Consider the following 21,888-nt stretch of genomic DNA (forward strand, 5'->3'; position numbering starts at 1 on the left):
GGAGGTGCAGCTGGTGCTATCTCTGGAAATGCAGTGATCTGCCCCTTCAATCCCCCCCCTGACTCCCCTACCCAGCGTTGCTGTTATGTAATGTGCTAAAACAGGCCGTTGAGGATGCTTTGTGACCCATCCTTCCATATCTTCCCTGCTGTTACTACCTATCTCAAGTTAGCACAGTAACTAGGGAGACTTTTTTTTTGGGCAAAACTGTAGCTCAGCTCATCGTGCCAGGGGCCCAGTTTCAATCCTGCTCTCCCCTCCTATCTGTGCAGTTTGCGTGTTCTGCCTCTGGGCACATGGGTTTCCTCCAGGTGCCCTAATTTCCTTCAACATGCAGGGCAGTCAGTATCCTACCTGGTCACAGCATATTCCCTGGTATGTAGGTGAGGGGTAGAATCTGGGGAGAATTGGGCTCCATGGTAGTGGGACGCTATTGTAGATCAGGGCATCGGAGTGCCAGCATCCTCGGTCAGTGCGATACTATTACAGCTCAGGGCATCAGAGTCCAATCCCAGCATTCTCTGTACACAGAACGTGTGGGCTTCGTCCGGGAGCTCCGGGAAAGACGTACCCGGTACGTTAATAGGTAAATTGTCCCGTGATTAGGTTGGGGTTAATTCAGGGTTGTTGGGCGGTGAGGCCAGAAGAGCCTATTCCGCACTGTATCTCTAACCGAATAAATAGCATTGATGTAAACGGAGCGTAAATGGGTAGTGGGTGGTCAGCATGGACTCGATGGGCAGAAGGACCTGTTTCCCTGCTTTATCTCCCTGTGACTCTGTTCACAAATTACAGATCAGTGTATCGTGTAGGTACAATGCTGAATATTCTATTCCTCTTTTCGGAAGCTACTGTTGACGATTTACTCCAGTGGGTCGTGTAAACATATCTGTAACGAGCCGATGCCGGTCCCTGCGGCGGGTTCAGCACCTGTCTGTCCATGAGCAAAGTTTCACTGTGAAATCAAGACGCTGCTGCCGGGTTTTCCCACTGCCTACTTGTACTCGTGCATGTGACAATACACTCGACTTTCGCCCTTGGCTTTGCGCAGTGAGTACACTATCTGGAAAGGGAGCTCACGGCCGTGCACAGAGCGCCACAAGCCGCTGTCTAGTGGGGGGAGCCGATCAGCTGCCCTCCGAGCCCTCCCTGACACCACCCTTGGTGTCCCAGATAAAGTGGATTACACCGTGCCCACAGCACACCGCCTGTTCCCGACATGCCACAGCTCACGTAGGGACTTTTCTTTCACAACAGCTCTGCATTTTTAAGAAGTGAGGTAAGCATTCTTCAGTCATACCTTCATTGTTCAGTTGCAGAGAGGAGGCTCGGGGACGGTCGCGACGTTTTGCAGCCGGTGGAGTTACAGCAGAGACGCCCACCGCACCAGCTATCTCCCAAATTCCCCTCGGTTTGTCCGCTGCCTTCTCTCCCTCTTGCGCTGTTAAAGCCAGGCTGCCCATTCCTCGGGCACTGCCCCAGACATGATGTAAATGGGGGGGGGGGGGGGGGGGGGGGGTTCATGTGGGAAAAACAGTGTTTGGGGGAGGGAGGATTAGGGAAGTGTTAATGCCACACAGTTTCGAGCAGTTCAGTTGGGCCAGAGCAGATGGGTCAATCGCAGTGGGTAACCAACATAATGTTACGAAGTTTGAAGGAAAGTCTAGGTGGTTTGAAAATATAACTGTGATATTGCAGAGATCTCTGAGTACGTCACTCTGGGGTCACTAGTTCCCTTTATTTTACTGAGTAAACTTTGCAGGTTGTGAGCTAATCGCCCGTCTTCTGTCACTGACCAATCAAAATAAGCATTGCAACTTGATGATGCCCTTCATAAACAAGATGCGACTCTTGTTTTGATTGGTCAATGACAGAGGATGGGTCAATGGGAAACAATCTATCAGGATAATTCATAGCTGGTCTGACTGTAACCTCAAGCCCACATTCTGCCTGTGGGTTCTTCCCCCACCCCACTCCCACAGTCATTCAGTAAATGCCTTAAAATCATGCAAGGACTGCTTTCACTGTCCTTTGAAGAGTTTCAACAACTACTGAGCCACTGGACACACAGATCCAATTTCTCACACCACTTCCGTTCTTTGTGGTAATCTGAAGGGGGTAAATATTGGTGGGTAAAGGGAGGAAGCTTTTGATCGAGGATGGGATGTTGGGGTTCATATGGGGGGGGGGGAAGCTGCCCTATGGTCTTACTCCCTGAGTGCCACAGTGAGCTTCCGTGTTCCAGACTCTCACCAGGGAGTGTGAACCTCAATTACAATTGATTTGTTCATAGCGTTGGGTGGGGGCCTGACGTTACTCAGGTTGACGTTGGAGTGCGCGGCGATGGTGCTGGGAAAGAGAGTGGCCACAGTCACACCTCACTCTCGGCTAGTTACTGCTGTGGCTGCAGGAGTGGAGTGTTTCTGAGTGATGGGAATGTCTAATCAAGAACAGGGTGTGCAGGCTAGGCAGGTTAATGGGTGTGACGGCACACCAGAGCCCAGAAGCCAGATTTGAAATATTGTGCTATCAGATACAAGTAATCGTCTCAGTATCTTCAGCATCTGGGTTTCTCAGGACTTTACAAGACATAGAATCAGAGCAGATTTAGGCTATTCAGCCCATTGTCTGCTTCACCATTTCATCATGGCTGATCCATTTCCCTCTCAACCCCAATCTCTTGCCTTCTCCCCGTAACCTTTCATGTCCTGACTAATCAAGAACCTATCAACCTCCTCATTAAATACACCCAATGACCTGGCCTCCACAGCTGCCTGTGGCAATGAATTCCACCGATTCACCACCCTCTAGCTAATGAAATCCCTCCTCATCTCTATTCCCTCTAGTCTGAGGCTGTGCTCCCTGGGCCTAGACTCCTCCTACCACAAGAAGCATCCTCTACACACCCACTCTATCTAGGCCTTTCAGCATTTGATAGGTTTCAATGAGATCCCCCATCGTTCTTCCAAGCTGCAGTGAGTAAAGGTCCAGTGCCATCGAAGGCTCCTCGTACGATAAGCCTTTCATTCCTGGAACGATTCTTTTGAACCTCCTATGAACCATCTCCAATGTCAGCTCATCCTTTCTTAAGTAAAGGGACCAAAACTGCTCACAATACTCCAAGTGAGGCCTCACCATTGCCTTATAAAGCTTCAACATTACATCCTTGACTTTATGTTCTAATCCCGAGTGAAATGAATGCTAGCATTGTGTTTGCCTTGCTCACCACCGACTCAACCTACAAATTGACCTTTAGGGAACCCTGCATGAGGACTCCCAGGTCCCTTGGCACCTCTGATTTTTGAATTTTCTCCTTTTTTTGAAGAGTCTATGCTTTTATTCTTTTTACCAAATACTTCCATATACTTCTTGACGCTCTATTCCATTTGCCACTTCTTTGCCCCTTCTCCTAATCTGTCCAAATCCTTCTGCAGCCTCCTCGCTTCCTCAGCACTACCTGCCGCTCCACCTATCTTCATATCGTTTGCAAACTTGGGTACAAAGCCATCATCCAAATCATTGACGTATAATGTAAAAAGAAGCAATCCCAACATTGACCCTTGTAGAACACCGCTAGCCACTGACGGCCAATCTGAAAAGGCTTCCTTTACCTCTCTTCGCCTTCTGCCAATCAGCCAATGCTCTATCCATGCTAATATCTTTTCTGCAATACCATGGGCTCTTCTCTTGTTAAGCAGCCTCATCCTCATGTGCAGCACCTTGTCAAGGCCTTCTGAAAATCCAAGTACACAACATCCACCCCATTTCCCCTCTGGCTATCGTGCTTGTTATTTCCTCAAAGAATTCTAACAAATTTGACAGGTAAGATTTCACTTTAAGGAAATCATACTGACTTTTGCCTATTTTATTACGTGCCTTCAGGTACCCCAAAAAAAGATTGACTCCAACATCTTCCCAACCACTGAGGTCAGGCTAATAATTTCCTTTCATCTACCTCCCTTCCTTCTTGAAGATGGAGTGACATTTGCAATTTCCCAGTCCTCTGGAACCATTCCTGAATCTAGTGATTCCTGAAAGATCGTTACTAGTACTTCCGCAATTTCTTCAGCTACCTCTTTCAGAGCTCTGGACTGTAGTCCATCTAGTCATTCAGACCTTTCCACCTACATATTTTTCAATTTCCCAAGCATCCTCATCCTAGTAATAGCAACTGCCCTCACTTCTGCCCCCTGACAGTCTCAAGCTTCCAGCATACTACTAATGTCTTCCACAGTGAAGACTGTTGTAAAACACTTATTCAGTTTTTCACCATTTCTCAGTCTCCCATTACTACCTCTCCAGCAGTCCAGTATCTGCTCTCACCTCTCTTTTACCCTTTATATACCTGAAAAACTTTTGCTATCCTCTTTGATATTGTTGGCTAGCTTACCTTCATATTTCATCATTCTGTGACCCCCATAGTTTTTTTGGTTGCCTCCTATTGGGTTTTAAAAGTTTCCCAATCCTCTAAATTCCCACTAATTTTTGATCTATTACATGCCCACCCTTTTGGTTTTATGTTGGTTTTGACTTCCCTTGTCAGCCATGATTGCATCATCCTGCCTTTAGGATACTTTTTCTTTGGGATGTATCTATCCCGTGCCATCTGAATTTCTCCCAGAAACTCCAACCATTTCTGCTCTGCCGTCATCCCTGCTGGTGTCCCCTTCCAATCAACTTTAGCCATCTCCTCTCTCTGTAATTCCCTTTATTCCACTGTAATACTGATACATCTGACTATAGCTTTACTCTCTCAAATTGTAGGGTGAATTCTATTATATTGTGATCAATACTAAGAGTTCCTTTATCTTAAGCTCTCTAATCAAATCCAGTTCATTACATAACACCCAATCTAGAATAGTTGATCCCTAGTGGCCTCAGTCACAAGCTGCTCTAAGGAATCATCTCATAGACATTCTATAAAATCCCTCTCCTGGGATTCAAAATCAGTATTGTCCTGATTTTCCCAATCTACCTGCATATTCAAATCCCCCGTGACAACCCTAACACTACCTTTCTGATGTGCCTTTTCTATCCCCCATTGTAATTTGTAGCCAACATAATAGCTGCTTTTTGGAGGCTTGAATAAAACTCCCATCACGGTCTCTTTACCCTGGCATTTTCTTAACTCTACCCACGAGGATTCTACGTCTTCCAATCCTGTCACCTCCTTCGAAGGACTGGACTTCATTTTTTACTAACAGAGCCATGCCACCCCCTGCCTGCCTGCCTGTCCTTTCAATACAATGTGTATCCTTGGTTATTAAGCTCCCAACTCTAATCTTCTTTCAACCACGTCTTAGTGAGGCCCACAACATCATGCCTGCCAATCTCTAATTGCGCTACAAGATCAACTACTTTATTCCATATACTCTGTGCATTCACATATAAAACCTTCAGTTCTGTATCCGTCCCCCCTTTTTACACTGCAACTCATCCCTTTGATTGCAGTTTTGCCCTATCTTCTGTCTGTGCTTCCTGAAAGTCTTACTGCACACTATCTTCACTTGTAAACCAACAACCCTGTCCTCAGCCCTATCACTCTGGTTCCATCCCCTGCCAACTTAGTTTAAACTTACCCCAAAAGCTCTAGCGTATCTGCCCGCAAGGACATTGGTCTCCCTCGGGTTCAGGTGTAACCCTCTCTTTTGAACAGGTTGTACCTTCTACAGAAGAGGTGCCAATGATCCAGAAATCTGAAACTGCTATTTGTGCCAAACCCAGGCACCCGGTGGATGTTGCCCCAGTGGCTGGGTCTGCTGCCTCACCGTTACAGGGTCCCAGGGTCAGTCTGTGTGGACATTGCACGTTCCCTCTATGACTACAAAAAGGTTTACCCTGGGCACTCTGCTTCCCTCCCACACACTAAAGATAGGTTAATTGCCTACCCCTCAGAGTAGGGAAGTGGCCTACAAATCAACGGCAGATTTGCTGAGCTGATGAGAGAGAAAATAAGATGTAGGGTTGCAGGAAATAAGGATAAAGAGAGAGGGACTGATGGGGTTGTTCTGAGAGCTGACCACTTTTCCCTCAAAGCTGCTCAGGTGCACAGCCACACAGTAACCGAAATGCCCCCACCCACATAGCCCTTGTTACCACGCAGCAGGAAAAAAGATAGACAAGAAGAAGTTTACGCAGTGTGTAAGATTTTCTTTGTTGTATTTCATTATACCTTTCAATTAATAAATAAAATCAAGAGAATGTGATTTTTCAGTTCTCATTCTAAGTATTTATCGTATGCATATTGCAAATAAACACATTTAAAGTGCTGCACAGTTTTCTGGCATGTAAAACATTTTTTGCTCCAAGCAATGGTTGGTCAGCACAGCTGTTTAAAAACAAAGTGCAGGGAATGTTGGACTTTCCTCCTCCTGAGTTCTGGTAGGCAAAATGATCTCTACACTGTGCCGGATTGTTTAGTGCAGAGTGTGAGTGATGACAAAGTCGCATCAGTCAAATTCAGGGACGCTGGTGCGCTCAGCAATCGGGAGAATGCAGGAGAAGGCAACTTGCTAAACCTCGTGCGGGGGCTTTATTGATCCTTCTCAGCGTAACGCTGCACATTGCTCCAACCAGCTTCCTGCTGGACTGAAGCTCCATTTATAGGCTGTTCTACCCCTGTTACCTTCACTCCATAACCAAGATCACCACAGTCTTCTCATCGAGCCCCGGTAAGCTGGCAATATGTCCTGGGGCTGTGCTCCAAGACACCAGCGACTAGCTCAATCTTCAGTGTGCCACAGCTCACCTTTGGGGATGACGGTATCCAAACCTGAACCCTGGCACAATGCATGCAGTCTGCCTGGCAGTGGTGATTACTCCGCGCCCCTGACCCAATACACTGCTCAGACATGTACCACCTGCCGCTGGATAAATACAGCAACGCTGTCTCTAAAGCATCCTGCAGACTCACTGGAGTGACAAGCGAGCCAACATCAGTGTCCTCCCTAGGACCTAACCCTCCTTCTGTACGTAGTTACAGGAACGCAGACCTGGCCCCGTTTCCTCTTGGGGTATTTATTAAATGCCCTTTGACTTCTATTACTGGATTTACACCAGGTTATTCCAGCCCAGAACAAGTTCTGTACGAAACACTCTCCTCCACCACCGCACCCTCCCCACCTGCTTATCCACAACTGATCACTGGCCCGGACACCACCTGCCCACCACAACCTTTCCAAGTACCCAGAGAGGTACTGAGATGCTCTGCTCCCCAGTCACCTTGTGCTTGTTTGCCAAGGGAGATTCCATTCGCAGATTGAGAGAACCTCCTCGCCATTTTACACTGATGTTTATAGGATTAGCTGTGTTGTGACTGTAACAGTGAATTTGCAAAGGAACACCAATGGATGTTGTGGATTAAGAGAGGAAGTGGGTAGACCAGCAAAGAGTTGGGGTTCAGTCCCTTTGTTGATCCTTGTCTTCTGGGAGACTAGGGCGTACGTCTAACTGAAATGCCATGGCAGTTATTGGAGAGAGCTGGTCAAAAACTGAGAAATATGGAGGGCCTCATGAGGCTCTAGACTCTAGGGTCTAGAGAAATGCCTACCTAGAAACAACCTCCAGGTCCACTATTAGCCATGGTGCTGGGCTGACCGGCTGGGTGTTTCCAGCACCTCCTGTTTTTGCTTCAGATTTCTGTCATCTGCAGCTTTTTGACTGAAGCTGGTTTGGTGTGGACAGTCTGTTTATCAGATCCGTTTATCCCTCAGACTATTTGATCCAGTACCGAGCTCCAGTAGAGGGAGAACATTCATTTCGTGTCACCCAAGGGTGGCGGGTGCATGATCAGGGTCAGAATCAGATCCAGGGTTAGTATCACCGACATATGACATGAAATGGGTTGTTTTTGTGGCAGCAGTACACAGCAAGACATAAATGATACCAAAATTAAATGAATGGCGTAGAAGACAAATAATGAGATAATGTTCAGGGACCATTCAGAAATATGGTGGCAGAAGGGGAGAAGCTGCTCTTGAAACAATGAGTGTAGGTCTTCAGATGTGTGTGCATGTGTGAGATGAATACTTTCCTCAAGAAATGTATGCAACAGGAATGCAGGGGAACCAGTTTATAAATGGCATTAAGGGAGGGATAGTGTTTCAGATTTTCAGCCTATGAACTGGAAGGGAAAGCAGAGCACCTGTGGTCTGGCTCCACTTACCTAGGACTCCCAACCTAACTCAACCCCAGGATGCTGAGCTGACTAGGCCACTATCCTTCTTTTCAATCAAACTGTTCTTTTATCAGGAACACAAACGGTTGTAGGCAAGGTAAATGTGTAGTATGTGACTGCAAGTTGTGCAAGGTTGCTTTATTTATTTAGCCAGACAACAATACATCTCCTTGCAACATACTGTGGTGAACTACATATACCTGTCTGGACATGCTCCCCCGCTGACTGCTCCTGTGGCTCCTCCCACAGACCCCGGTATAAAGGCAATTGAGGCCTGAGCCCTGCCTCTCAGTCTCCAGGATGTAGCATAGTGGTCAATCGCTGCTTGTTCTCTCTTCCAGTCAATAAAAGCCAATATCTCGCCTCGCGTCTCGGAGAGTTATTGATGGTGCATCACATACAACAGGATTTTTATGTATCATGTTGTGGGGGCCCAGTCAGCACAGTGATCACTCTCTTAAAAATATTGTTTTGACTGCCTCATTAAAGTTGCTGCATTTGGCCACTGTGATCCTGCGCCTGACAATCCCGAGTCCATTCCTTCGTTTATTCGACCACCCCCACCGCTTCCTCTCCTGCCACCCTCCTCCTTCACTGCCTCTCGCTCCTTTCATAAGGACGAGGAGACCATCCTGACAATTGGCTTAGTGTTGGACCGCCCAGGCCAATAGTTTGCACACAGCACGTGTCCTAACTCCAGCGAACTGGAACTGGTGTCCACCTCGGTTTAGTGGTTGGTGCCCCTTGTATCGGGGTTTGGACGGATGTGACAGTTGCCATTCCCCATGCAATGATGAACACAGCCCACGAGATGTAACTGGTGAAACAAAAGCGTCTCATTCCTTTTGGTCTTTTTTCCCCAATATACCCCTACGGCAGATTATCTAGTCCCTGCCTCGGATATTATAAGAGCATAAGAAATGCAAAGAGGACTGAGTATCCAATAAGATCAGCATTTGCCCCAATCTCCAATTCCCTCAATAGACGAAACTCTACCCTTCTCTGTCTTGAATGTTCTGATTCCTGAGCTACCGCAGCTGCCCAGGGAAGGAATTCCAAAAATTCACGTCCTCTGCATGAAAGAAATTATCTTCTTCTCATTATACCCTAATTATGCCTCTTATATGATCAAATGAAATCTTGACTTCATGGTCTACCTCATGAGTGCCCTTGCACCTTGCTGTCTGCCTGCACTGCATGTGCTCCTTAATCGTAACACTGTTAGGTGGTCATTCCATTGCTGGTTCCCACCATACTACCTCTAAGAACTGATGTGATGAATTGATCGGTATGGTTGGAATGCAAAACAAAGTCTTTCACTTTATCTCGCTGCACATGACAATAATTCACCAATTTATGTTGAGATTGTTGCCTCTGGTTTTTACAGTCAATGGAACCATTATTCTTATCCACTCTATCAAGTACTGTTTTTTCCAGCATCTGGGAGCACGCGGTGCCTGCTGGTTTGCTGAAGTCTTTGTGGGACTGGTGGGTGCCTTTTGCGTGTCATTGTTCAAAATAAGGTTATTTTATAGCAGAAAAATAAGGCAAGCAAAAAGTCCCTGACAGAGCTGAGGCCTGTGATGTAGGCCAGGCAGGGAAATCGGTAATTGGTCTATTTGTGAGGGTGATTTTTCTGAGTGTGTAGTATAGCAAATATGTTTGTAACTGGTTTTATTGTTGTCAGATGGACCGAGGTACCGTGAAAGGCTGTTGTTTGCATTGCTGTCTGCTCCAGTTACAGAGAAGGTGCAGTGCAGGGAGACAAATTAGGTGCGAGAGCCATGATGAGGTCAAGAGTTCATCTTTATCGTATAAGGGTCCATTTAACGGTCTTATAAACTCTGTTAAATGGTCCTCGTGGAGGGATCAGCAGTGGAAAGAATGAGCAATTTCAAGTTCTTCAGCATCAATATGTCTGAGCATCTATCCTGGGCCCAGCATATCGATGCAGCTACAAAGAAGTCGTGACAGCAGCTATATTTCATTAGGAGTTTGAGGAGATTTGGCATTCACAAATTTCTGCAGGTGAGCATTCCGGCTGGTCTGGTGGTGGAGGGTAGGGGTTACTGTACAGGATCAAAGTCAGCTGCAGAGGGCTGTGAGTTTAGTCAGTTCCATCATGGGCACTAGCGTCCGTAGTATCCAGGACATCTTCAAGGAGCGATGCATCAAAAAGGCAGCATCCATCATTAAGGACTCCTGTTACCCTGGTCACGCCTTGTTCTCATTGCTACCATCAGGGAGGAGGTACAATAGCCTGAAGGCACACACTCATCATTTCAGAAATAGCTTCTTCCCCTCTACCATCAGATTTCTGAATGGACAATGAACCCACGAACACCACATCAATACTTTCTTATTTCTCTTTTTGCACTACTTTTGGTGCCAAGAAAACAACCTCTCCCTCAATGCCACAAAAACAAAGGAGCTGGTTGTGGACTACAGGAGGAATGGAGACAGGCTAACCCCTACTGACATCAATGGATCTGGGGTTGAGAGGGTGAACAGCTTTAAGTTCCTCGGCATAAACATCACCAAGACTCTCACGTGGTCTGTACATACCGACTGTGTGGTGAGAAAGACACAACAGCACCTCTTCCATCTCAGATGGTTGAAAGAGTTTGGTACGGGTCCCCAAATCCTAAGAGCTTTCTACAGAGGCACAATTGAGAGCATCCTGGTTGGCTGGATAACTGCCTGGTATGGGAACTGTACTTCCCTCACTGCAGAGAGTGGTGTGGACAGCCCAACGCATCTGTAGGTGTGAACTTCCCACTATTCAGAACACTTACAGAGACAGGTGTGTAAAAAGGTCCCAAAGAATCATTGGGGATCTGAGTCACCCCAACCACAAACTGTTCCAGCTTCTACCATCCGGGAAACGGTACCACAGCATAAAAGCCAGGACCAACCGGCTCCGGGACAGCTTCTTCCACCAGGCCGTCAGACTGCTTCATTTGTGCTGATACAACTGTATTTCTATGTTATATTGACTATCCTGTTGTACATACTATTTATTACAAATTACTATAAATAGTGCATTGCACATTTAGACAGAGACGTAACAAAGATTTTTACTCATGTGTGCGAAGGATGTAAGTAATAAAGTCAATTCAATTCAATACTTATTTAATTTAACTATTTAATATACATATATTTACTGTAATTCATGTGTATTCTATTATTATGTACTACATTGTACTGCTGCCGCAAAAAGACAACAATATTATGACATTAAATCTGATTCCGATCTCTATCTTGTATGCTATCTCATTGTTGTTTGAGAACTGGCACATTACAGTGGTATCATGAGAAGCATCAAACATAGAGCTGGGACGGAATCTGGCCACACATACACAAGTATATGGGGAATACAAGTGGCTGAGTGGCACTCGGGTTGAGGATTATTGAGGTGGAAGTGCTGCTGCCGATCAGTGAGTTGTTTAAGAAGTCAAAGGGAGCTGTATCTCGGGGGCTGGCAGTGAGTTTGTTTGGAACTCTGGTGTTGAAGGTGGAGCTGTAGCCTTGACCTGGGTTACCCACCCAGGATTATGGAACACTGTCTGGTGACCACCGTCTTCTGTATTTGTCTTCTTGCAGGTGAGCAGGTGGCCGTTTACCGGGGCCAGGATGGGACAGCCTACGTGGTCGACGCCTATTGCCCCCACCTGGGCGCCAACCTGGCTGTGGGGGGCAGGGTGATCGGCAACTGCATCGAATGTCCATTCCATGGCTGGCAGTTCCGCGGTGAGGACGGCAAGTGCACGGAGATACCATACGCAGAGAAAGGTATGGGAGGGATGGACAGGGGTGGGAATCAGGGGATGAGCAGGGCACAGCAGGGAATGGACAGGGGCATTGGAACGGGCAGGGGTGGAATTCGGGGGATGGGCAGGGCACAACAGGGAATGGGCAGGGGTAGAATTTGGGGGATGGGCAGGGTGCAGCAGGGAATGGACGGGGTGGAATTCGGGGGATGGGCGGGGTGCAGCAGGGAATGGACAGGGGCATTGGAACGGGCAGGGGTGGGAATCGGAATGGGCAGGGTGGAAATCAGAAATTAGACGGGGATCAGAATGGGCAGGGGTGGAAATCGGGGTGAGTAGGGCACAGCAAGGAATGGACAGGGGTGGAAATCGGGATGGGCAGGGGTGAATTCGGGGGATGGGCAGGGTGCAGCAGGGATTGGACGGGGGTGGAATTCGGGGGATGGGCAGGGTTCAGCAGGGAATGGATGGGGCATCGGAATGGACAGGGGTGGGAATCAGGGAATGGGCAGGAGCATTTGAGAAGGGCAGAGTGGCCATTGGCAATGGGTAAGGGCATCAGAATGGGCAGGGTGGGCATTGGGGATGGGCAAGGGCATCAGGAAATGTGTCTGTTGCTGAGCATAGGGATAGAGTAGAATGGGGTGGGGAGGGTGCTGTGGTGACGTGACCCTGGTGACTGGGGAATGCCTCCTCTCCCCCTCCCCAGTGCCGGACTTTGCCAAGATTAAGACGTGGCCGTGCTGTGAACTGAACGGGGCGGTGTACGTGTGGTACCACTGTGACAGCCTGGACCCCAGCTGGAACATCCCGGTACAGAACGAGATCCAGTCCGGAGAGTGGGTGTTTCGTGGCTGCACGCAGCACTACATCAACTGCCACGTCCAGGTGAGGGTGGGTGCGGCCTGAGGACGGCACTGGGAGGGGGCAGGCTGGGCTGTGTGGGGATCGGTGATCCACCAACACCGTACGTTGATCGTCAGCACTGCTCCTGGAAGTCTGACGTCTCCTCTGCTGACTTGACCTGATTCCAGTGTATGACTCCAGCCCCCGCTGGGTGTGCGTGTCCTCGGGAAGAACATGCTGCAGCCCGTCCCCCCTCTGCAGGCAGTTCCAGGTCAGGCAGCTTTGGCTTACAAACTGTAAGGAAGTCCCGTGATCCTTCAGGCCAGAACGTTTGAGCATCGACAAACTCCACCTCCCCACCCCCTTCCCTCCAACCTTCTCACACTTTCAATATCATCTGTCAGGATCCCTGGCTGAGAATGACTCAGAATGGATTATTCATTGTCTTGTCAACAAGTTAACAACAGTTTACTACAGAGGAATTACAGTACAATACAGATAAGATTACTGTAAACTACAGACAATGTCAGAATACATTGCAGATAAATTATGTTACACTATAGAGTATTACAATACTGATGAAACTGAAAACTGAATGATATTACTGTAAACTACAATACAGATGAAATTATACTATAGCATATGTTTCAGAGAGCATATACTATGAATGTAATTACAGTGTACTGTAGTATAATACAGTATTCTCTGGACAATATTACAGAATCCTCATAGAGGAGGATGAGCAATTTTGAGTTCCTGGGTGTCAATATCATTGAGGGCCTAACCTAGCCACAACACATCTGTAGCGTTCTCGCTCGGGTGTAATGAAACGCCGAATTAAACACCGAGATAAACCGTAGTCAATGAAAACAGGGTCGCAGTAAGATTAAGCATTTACTGTTCACTCTTCACATTAATGTATGGTGAAAACTGTTGATAAAACAATACAAGACTGATACAGTATTTGTTCCCTTCTTGATATCACATTTACATTGTAAATACTTGTAAAAGTAAACTACAACTACATTGCATTAAAGTGCAGCATACAGTCAGAATCTACCTACGCCATGGACCGCTTTAAATACACTTCAACACAAACTATCCGCAACTCTTTAACTAACGAAAACATAAACCTTATCGGTCGTCGTTACTTTTAACGGGATCGGCGTTAACATTTTAATTCAACATATCGATTATCTATTAACTTACAGCGTTGCTCTCACTGTGATTTCTAATGCATACAAACAACTTCTTGCTCTGGTCTCCCTCGTGCAAGCCCCCGCCCTTGTGTTGATCCCAAACCGGTATTTTCCCACAAGATGCGGTGAAACTGGATGTGATGTCATCGCATGCCGATATATTTTACAGGCAATGAATATACTTTAAACAATTCTAATTCTAACTAGAAAATACTAACAAATGAATTGCTGAGCGAAAATATTATAAACTAATTAACTGCCATAAAGGCAACACAACATCGATGCAGTTATAAAGAAGGCAAGGCAGCGGTTGTACTCATTCGCAGTTTGAGGAGATTTGGTTTGTCACCTAAAACACTTGATAACTTGTGCAGATGTACTGTGGTGAGCATTCTGACCGGCTGCATCACCGCCTGGTATGGTGGGGGGAGGGACGCTACTGCACAGGATCGAAGTAAGTTGCAGGGAGTTGTAAAATTAGCTCCATCCTGGTACAAGCTCCCGTAGTATCCAAGAGATCTTCAAGGAGCGGTGCCTCAGGAAGGCAGCTCCATCATTAAGGACCCCCAGCACCCAGGACATGCCCTCTTCACATTGTTAATGTCATGATGGTATTACAGAAGCCTGAAGGCTCACACTCAATGATCCAGGAACAGCTTCTTCCCCTCTGCCATCCGATTCCTAAATAGACACTGAACCCATGAACACTTTTTTATTATTTCTGTTTTTTGCACAATTTACTTTAAGTTAACTATTTTAATATACATATTTAATTATTTTAATATCCATATATATCTACTGTAATTCAGTTTTTTTTCCCTATTTATCATGAATGCTTTGTACTGCTGCCTCAAAGTTAACAAGTTTCATGGCGTACGACGATGATATTAAAGCTGGTTCTGAATATCATGCAGTACACTAGACTAATACAGACATCAACACAGTATAGGTGTCAGATATATTCTGTGCAACCATGTTCCAATAATCCTGAAATGCAGGAACATTTCCCGGTCTCCAGGGCCCTGGTGGGTGAGCAGTTGGGCTGCGTTTTGTTTTGAGTAGCCTTCAGCCGTTCCCTCTGCTGCTCCTGCCTCTGCTGACGCGTCCTCACTGTGCTTGCATCGCAGGAGATCCCCGAGAACGCAGCGGACGTGGCCCACCTCACACATCTCCACAGCCCCGCTATCCTGAGCGGGGCTGACCTCCGGAACACCCGGACCAGACTCTGGGGCTTTGTGTGGCACGATTGGAAGGTGAGGAGTGTTGGTACCCGGCTGCGGGGTGGGGGCGGGTACTGTGATCTCGGCTGATACTCCTGGCTGCAGAGAGGTTTCAGACCCCCTAGGGCGAGAGAGGACTGTTGAAGTCCCACCGAGCTTTGTGTAGCAAATGGACTTCAAGGAATGTCTTCTGGTCCTCCACCTGCCTGATGGTTGGAGTTAATCACGGTCTCTCTGCACTGGGAACGAACAGCCTGCACCACCACTTATCTGCAAGTGGGAACACGCTCTGTTGTGTCTGTTTCAGACTTCACTTTCTGTCGGAGCACCTGTCAAATCCATGGCTCCAGATGGGATACAGATAGAAAGAAGCTGAACAAGCGGATGGACCAATGTAACTAAAAGCACCATAACATGGGCTGAATTGGTCCTTAAAGCCCTTCCTTTCCTCTTAGCGGTGCTGCGGGAGGGAGACCGGCAGGGTATAAAATGCACGAAGCTGCACAGCTTCATGCCAAGTCCTGTTCACCACCCCTGCTGCTTAAGGAGTAATGAAACACTGAACTCAGCAGGCCAGGCAGCATCTGCGGAGAGGAACAAACAGTCAATGTCTGGGGCCGAGACCCTTCAGCAGGACTCGGCCCACCATGTCAACCGTTTATTATCTTCCGTAGACTGGCTGAGTTCCTCCAGCTGTCTGTGTGTGTTGCTCTGGACTTCCAGCATCTGCAGAACCTCGTGTTTATGAACCCTTGCAGTGAGCTGAACATCCAGGCAGGGATAAATGATCAGAAAGCCTCATGTCCAGCTGAAGGCAGGACACAAAATGGTGAAAAATACCTTTTATGTAGCTTTCACAAGACTGCTGCATTCTAGAGTGTGAATGGGTTGAGAGAAGCATATTTTGTAATCTCTCATTAAATCTCGACATGACAGCCTGGGCTTGTTGTTTCACAGGAGTGAAAGGGGCAGAGGAAGTAATTGGAAGCTTGTCTGTGATTGTCACGTGTACTGAGATAGAGTGCTAAACGTTGTTCTGCATACCGTCATTCCACACATAAGGGCATCAAGGTAGCGCAAGGGGAAGGAAGTGACAATGTAGAGCGTCGTGTTCCCGTCCAAAGAGAGGCGCCGAGGTAGGGTAGCAATTAGCGCAATGCTCTTACAGCTCAGGAGGGAGTTCAGTTCCGGCGCCGTAAGACACGGGAGCAGAATTAGGCCATTCAGCCGATCGAGTCTGCTCCACCATTCCTCACAACTGATCCTGGATCCCTCTCAACCCCATCCACCTGCCTTCTCACCATATCCTTTGATGCCCTGACCAATCAGGAAACGATCAACTTCAGCCTTAAATATACGCCCGGTCTTTGCCTCCAGCGCAGAGCATTCCACAGATTCACTACTTTCTGGCTAAAAGAATTCCTCCTTACCTCTGTTCTAAAGGATCTCCCCTCAATTTTGAGGCTGTGCCCTCTAGTTCTGGATACCCCCCCCGACAGGAAACATCCTCTCCACATCCACCTTATCTGGTCCTTTCAACATTCAGTAGGTTTCAATGAGATCCCCACGCATTCTTATAAATTCCACGAGTATAGACCCAAAGATGCCAAATGCTCCTCATATGTTAACCCCTTCGCTCCCAGAATGATTCCTCTGCACGCTCTCGAATGACAACACGTCCTGCAACGCAACCGTCTGTAAGGAACCGTGTGGGTTTTCCACTACAGTCTAATAGTGTGCTGGTTAGTAGGTTAATTGGTCACTGTAAATTGTCCTGTGGTTAGGCTAGGGTTAAAGAGTGTCGTGGGAGCACACAGAAGATCGAAAGCAGTGAGCTGGCTGCTGGCTGTGTGTCCAGAGACCCGAGTCCAGAGAAAAAGTGACACATCAGACTTTTAACATCATAAATCAGCGAGTTGTTTTGTTACGTCTCCCCTCTCACTGTGAAACAGGGAGACCTCTTTTTCCCTTATTAGGGAGAGAGAGGGTGTGAGCCTGTGGTCTGTCGAATACCGGGTGAACGAGTAGTCTTTGGGGTACTGCAAGTCTGTGTCTTTATTGATGCTTTGCTGCACTCTTGAGTGCTCGTGGGGAGGGGTGTTGCTTTTTGTGCTGGTGGGGGGGGTCATTGCTTTGCTGCTGTTTATGTGTGGGAGGGGGAGCTGGGGGGGCTTTGGGGTTCTAACGTTTAACTGTCATTCATTCTTTGGGGGCACGCCTCTGTTTTCGTGGATGTCTGTGAAGAAAAAGAATTTCAGGATGTATATTGTACGGAGAAATTTCTCTGACATTAAGTGTACCTATTGAAGTTCCTGAGCGCTGCAGTTTGTTGGGCTGGAAAGGCCTTTTCTGTGCTTTGTCTGAATAAACAAATATATAAATCCTGCAGTACAGTGAGACAAATGACGTGCAAGCTCGATTGAGTTTAGGAGTTCATCTTTATCTGATCAAGTACCTTACAACACGGCTACAGAAATGGTCCTTGAGCCATAGACAGACAGTTTATCTAAAACAAGAGGGCATAGGTTGAAAGTGAGAAGAACAAACTGAGGGATAAGTTACTTGTAGCTTAGAGGGAGGTAAATCATAACTAAATACCATGATTAAGAGCCCCTTGAACAGAGCAAAGAAGGATACAGACCTGGAGCAGGCAAATAGAATTGATGTAGGTGGGCTAACAAGGACGTGAAGGGCCAAAGGGCCTGTTTCTGTTCTGTACGGTTGTGACTGTCTGACTCCTGGACGTAAACGACAGAGTGTCTTTGTCAGTAATAAACATGGGGAATTTCTGGACATTACTACACACACAAAATGTTGGAGGAACTCAGCAGGTCAGGCAGCACCTATGGAAATGAACAGACACGTCGACTTTTTGGGCCAAAACCCCTCTTTAGGATTGAGAGAGAGGGGGGGAAGTCCCAGAATAAAAAAAGGTGGGGAAGGAGGAGGAGGATCGCTGGAAGGTGACAGGTGAAGCCAGGTGGGTGGGAAAGGTCAAGGGTTGGAGAAGAAAGAATCTGATGGAGGAGGAGAGTGGACCATAGGAGAGAGGGAGGAGGAGGAGGGGGTCCTAGGGGAAGTAATGGGCAGGGAAGAAGAGGTAAAAGGTCAGAGTGGGGAATTGATGGGGGGAATACTGGAAGGAGGAATCAATATTCATGTCATCAGGTCGGAGGCTACCCAAACTGATTCTCAGACTTTGCCAATTCTGGCTTTATGACTCTGCTAGGAGGGAATGGAGCACATGTAAACCTTTGAAAAGCACGGGATGTGGTATCACTGTGCCACAGAGTCATGTAGCATGGGGAAAGGCCCTTCGGCCCTCTGAGTCCATGTTGGCCATCAGTAAGACAGATACTACGTGTTCTGGGTGCCACGTGTTGATTTTCTACTTCCTGGGGATGAGGGCTTCCAGTGAATGGGGAGGTTCAGAATGACGAAACCTCTTCCCTTCATAGACAGGAACAAATCTCTTCCATCAGCAGCTTAGTAAAAGGGACGGGGGAAGGAAGAACAACGTTGGTTAATTGTTTTCAGGAATGGGTTGGAACACGTGGCCTGAAAGAGCAGTGAGTTTGGAGCAGAAATTGCAGTTGGGATTGAGAAGACACGACAGTTCTACTTTCTTAGAAGTTTGTATAGATTCCACCTGTCACCTAAAGTTTTGGTGAACATCCGTAGATGCACAGTGGAGAGGGTATCCTGACTGGGGATGGAAAAACCAAAGTCCATGAACAGAATGAACAGAAAATCATACAAAAAGTAGTGGATACAGCCCGCTCCAAACAAAATGCTGGAGGAACGCAGCAGACCAGGCAGCATCTATGGAAAAGAGTATAGTCGACATTTTGGGCTTGAAACATTGACTATGCTCCTTTCCATAGATTTTCCATAGATGCTGCCTTGCCTGTGGGTGTGTGTATGTGTTCCAGCATCTCCAGATATCTTCTCGTTTGTGACAGCCAGGTCGATCACAGCTAAAGCTCTCCCTATCATTGAGCACATCTGCAAGGAGCAAAGCCACAAGAAAGCAGCATCCATCATCAAGGACCCTTGGCACCCAGGCCATGTTCTGTACTCGTTGATGCCATTGGGAAGAAAGTACAGCAGCCTAAGGTTGCACACCACCTTATTCAAGAATAGTTAATACCCTTCAACCATCAGGCTCCTGAACCAGTGTGGATAACTTCACTCACCCTAACACTGAACTAATTCCACAACCTATGGACTCACTTTCAAGGACCACAATTCAAAGTTCTCAATATTATCTATTTATTAATTATAATTTTTGTATTGTGTAGTTTGTCTTTTTCTCATCGGTTGTTTGTCAATCTCTGTGTGTAGTTTCTTCGTTGATTTCATTGTATTTCATGATTTCTACTGTAAATGCCTGCAAGAACACATACGTACTTTGTACTTTGAAGGGAGCCAGCATAGGTGGCGGGTGGGGCTAGACGGGGAAAGTTTCAATTGCCAGCCTGACCTCTCTCTCACATTGTTTGTTTCCAGGAATGGGAACAGGTTGCCCAGTAGTGAAGGTGTATATGCCTCTTGTGCACAGGGACGTGGATCGTGGCGGATGGAGGGCAGCCCAAGGGGGTGCCGGACAGCTTTACTGACACTGTTGCTACCCGTCTGCAGGTCCAGTGGAGTCCCGAGGCAGAGCCTGACAGACACTGCTCGCGGATGCTGGTGAACCATACGCTGCACATCCTGGGCTGGCACTGCCCCCTGCTGGACCTGCACGTTACTGCCAGACAGGTGTGTACTAACCTGATGACCTGCAGGGGGAGCCACATCGGTGAAATGGGCACTGAACAGATCCAGAATTTAATCCAGAATTAAAATTCTATAGAATTTTAATTTTGAACATAGAACAGTACTGCACAGTACGGGTCCTTTGGCCCATGATGTGCTGACCCCATTTTCATCCTAAACTTTCTCTCCTACAGAGCCCAAAGCCCACTCTCAGACAACTCCTCTTACTTGCCCCTCGAACAGGACCCCACTAAGGCGCACCAAGCCATTGTTTCCCACACCCCGCACCTCCCATTTCTATCTCTTATCCAATATCTACAAACCTGCTTGTCCAGGTAGGCCCATTGTTTCAGCTTGTTCCTGCCCCACTGAACTCATCTCTGCATACCTCGACTCTGTCTTATCCCTCTTGGTTCAGTCCCTTCCTACCTACATCCATGACGCTTCACACACTCTTGATCTTTTCAAGGATTTCGGGTTCCCTGGCCCCTATCATCTTATTTTCACTATGGATGCCCAGTCCCTGTACACCTCCATCCCCCACCAGGAAGGCCTCAAAGCTCTCTGTTTCTTTCTGGGCACCAGACTCAACCAGTTCCCGTCCACCACCACTCTCCTCCGCCTTACAGAGTTTGTCCTCACTCTCAATAATTTCTCTTTTGGCTCCTCCCACTTCCTTCAAACAAAAGGGGTAACCATGGGCACCCACATGGGTCCCAGTTTGTCGGCTACGTGGAACAGTCTTTGTTCCAAACCTACACTGGTGCCCGTCCCCAACTTCTCCTGCGCTACATCGATGACTGCATTGGTGCTATTTTCTGTAACCATGCAGAACTCATTGACGACATAAACTTTACCTCCAACTTCCACCTTGCCCTCATTCACCTGGTCCATTTCTGACACCTCCCTTCCCTTTCTCAATCTCACTGTCTCTATCTCTGGAGACAGCTTATCTACTGATGTCTATTATAAACCCATAGACTCTCACAGCTACCTGGACTATATCTCTCCCCAACCTGTTACTTGTAAAAATGTCATCCTCTTTTCTCAATTCCTCCGTCTTCGCTGCATTTGCTCTCAGGGTGAGGCTTTTAATTCTAGAATGAAGGACATGTCATCCTTTCTCAAAGGAAAGGGGCTTCCCTTCCTCCACCATCAATGCTGCCCTCAAACACATTTCTTCCATTTCATGCATGTCTGCTCTCACCCCATCCTCCTGCCACCCTACCAGGGATAAGGTTCCTCTTGTCCTCACCTACCACCCTACCAGCCATGTCCAGCACATAATTCTCTGGAACTTCTGCCATCTCCAACAGGATCCCACCACCAAGCACATCTTCCCTTCCCCCCCCCCCCCCCCCCACAGGGATCGCTCCCTGCACGACTCCCTTATCCATTCATCCCTCTCCACTGATCTTCCTCCTGGCACTTAATCCTTTCAAGCAGAACAACTGCTACACCTGCCCCTACACCTCCTCCCTCACTACCATTCAGGGCCCCAAATATTCCTTCACCTGTGAGTCTGTGGGGTTATATACTGTGTCTGGTGCTCCCAGTGTGGCCTCCTGTATGTCCGTGAGACCCGATGTAGATTGGGAGAGCACTTAGCCAAGCACCTACGCTTCATCCACTAGAAGAAGTGGGATCTCTCAGTGGCCATCCATTTTAATTCCACTTCCCATTCTGATATGTCAATCTGGTCTCTACTGTCATGATGAGGTCACACTCAGGTTGGAGGAATAACACCTTATAATTCCACCTGGGTGGTCTCCAACCTGATGACATGAACATCGATATCTCAAACTTCTGGTAATGCAACCTCCGACCCTTCACCATTCCCCATCCCGCTTTCCCTCTCTCACCTTACCTGCCCATCACCTCCCTCTGGTGCTCCTCCTCCCCCTTTTTTCTTTCTTCCA

At 47.4% G+C, this 21,888-nt stretch overlaps 1 protein-coding gene across 1 annotated transcript in view; it reads left to right on the forward strand.

Annotated features, from left to right (window-relative positions):
- Nucleotides 1–21,888, forward strand: part of zgc:92275 (cholesterol 7-desaturase nvd) — a 39,089-nt gene that overhangs the window by 10,886 nt on the left and 6,315 nt on the right. The window contains exons 2-5 of the mRNA XM_059994368.1: nucleotides 11,780–11,968; nucleotides 12,656–12,834; nucleotides 15,119–15,244; nucleotides 19,853–19,972. Coding sequence (XP_059850351.1) covers nucleotides 11,780–11,968; nucleotides 12,656–12,834; nucleotides 15,119–15,244; nucleotides 19,853–19,972 — 614 coding nt within the window. The remainder of the gene's footprint in view (nucleotides 1–11,779; nucleotides 11,969–12,655; nucleotides 12,835–15,118; nucleotides 15,245–19,852; nucleotides 19,973–21,888) is intronic.

Source organism: Hypanus sabinus, chromosome 18 (genome assembly GCF_030144855.1).
Source record: "Hypanus sabinus isolate sHypSab1 chromosome 18, sHypSab1.hap1, whole genome shotgun sequence".
Taxonomy (NCBI): domain Eukaryota; kingdom Metazoa; phylum Chordata; class Chondrichthyes; order Myliobatiformes; family Dasyatidae; genus Hypanus; species Hypanus sabinus.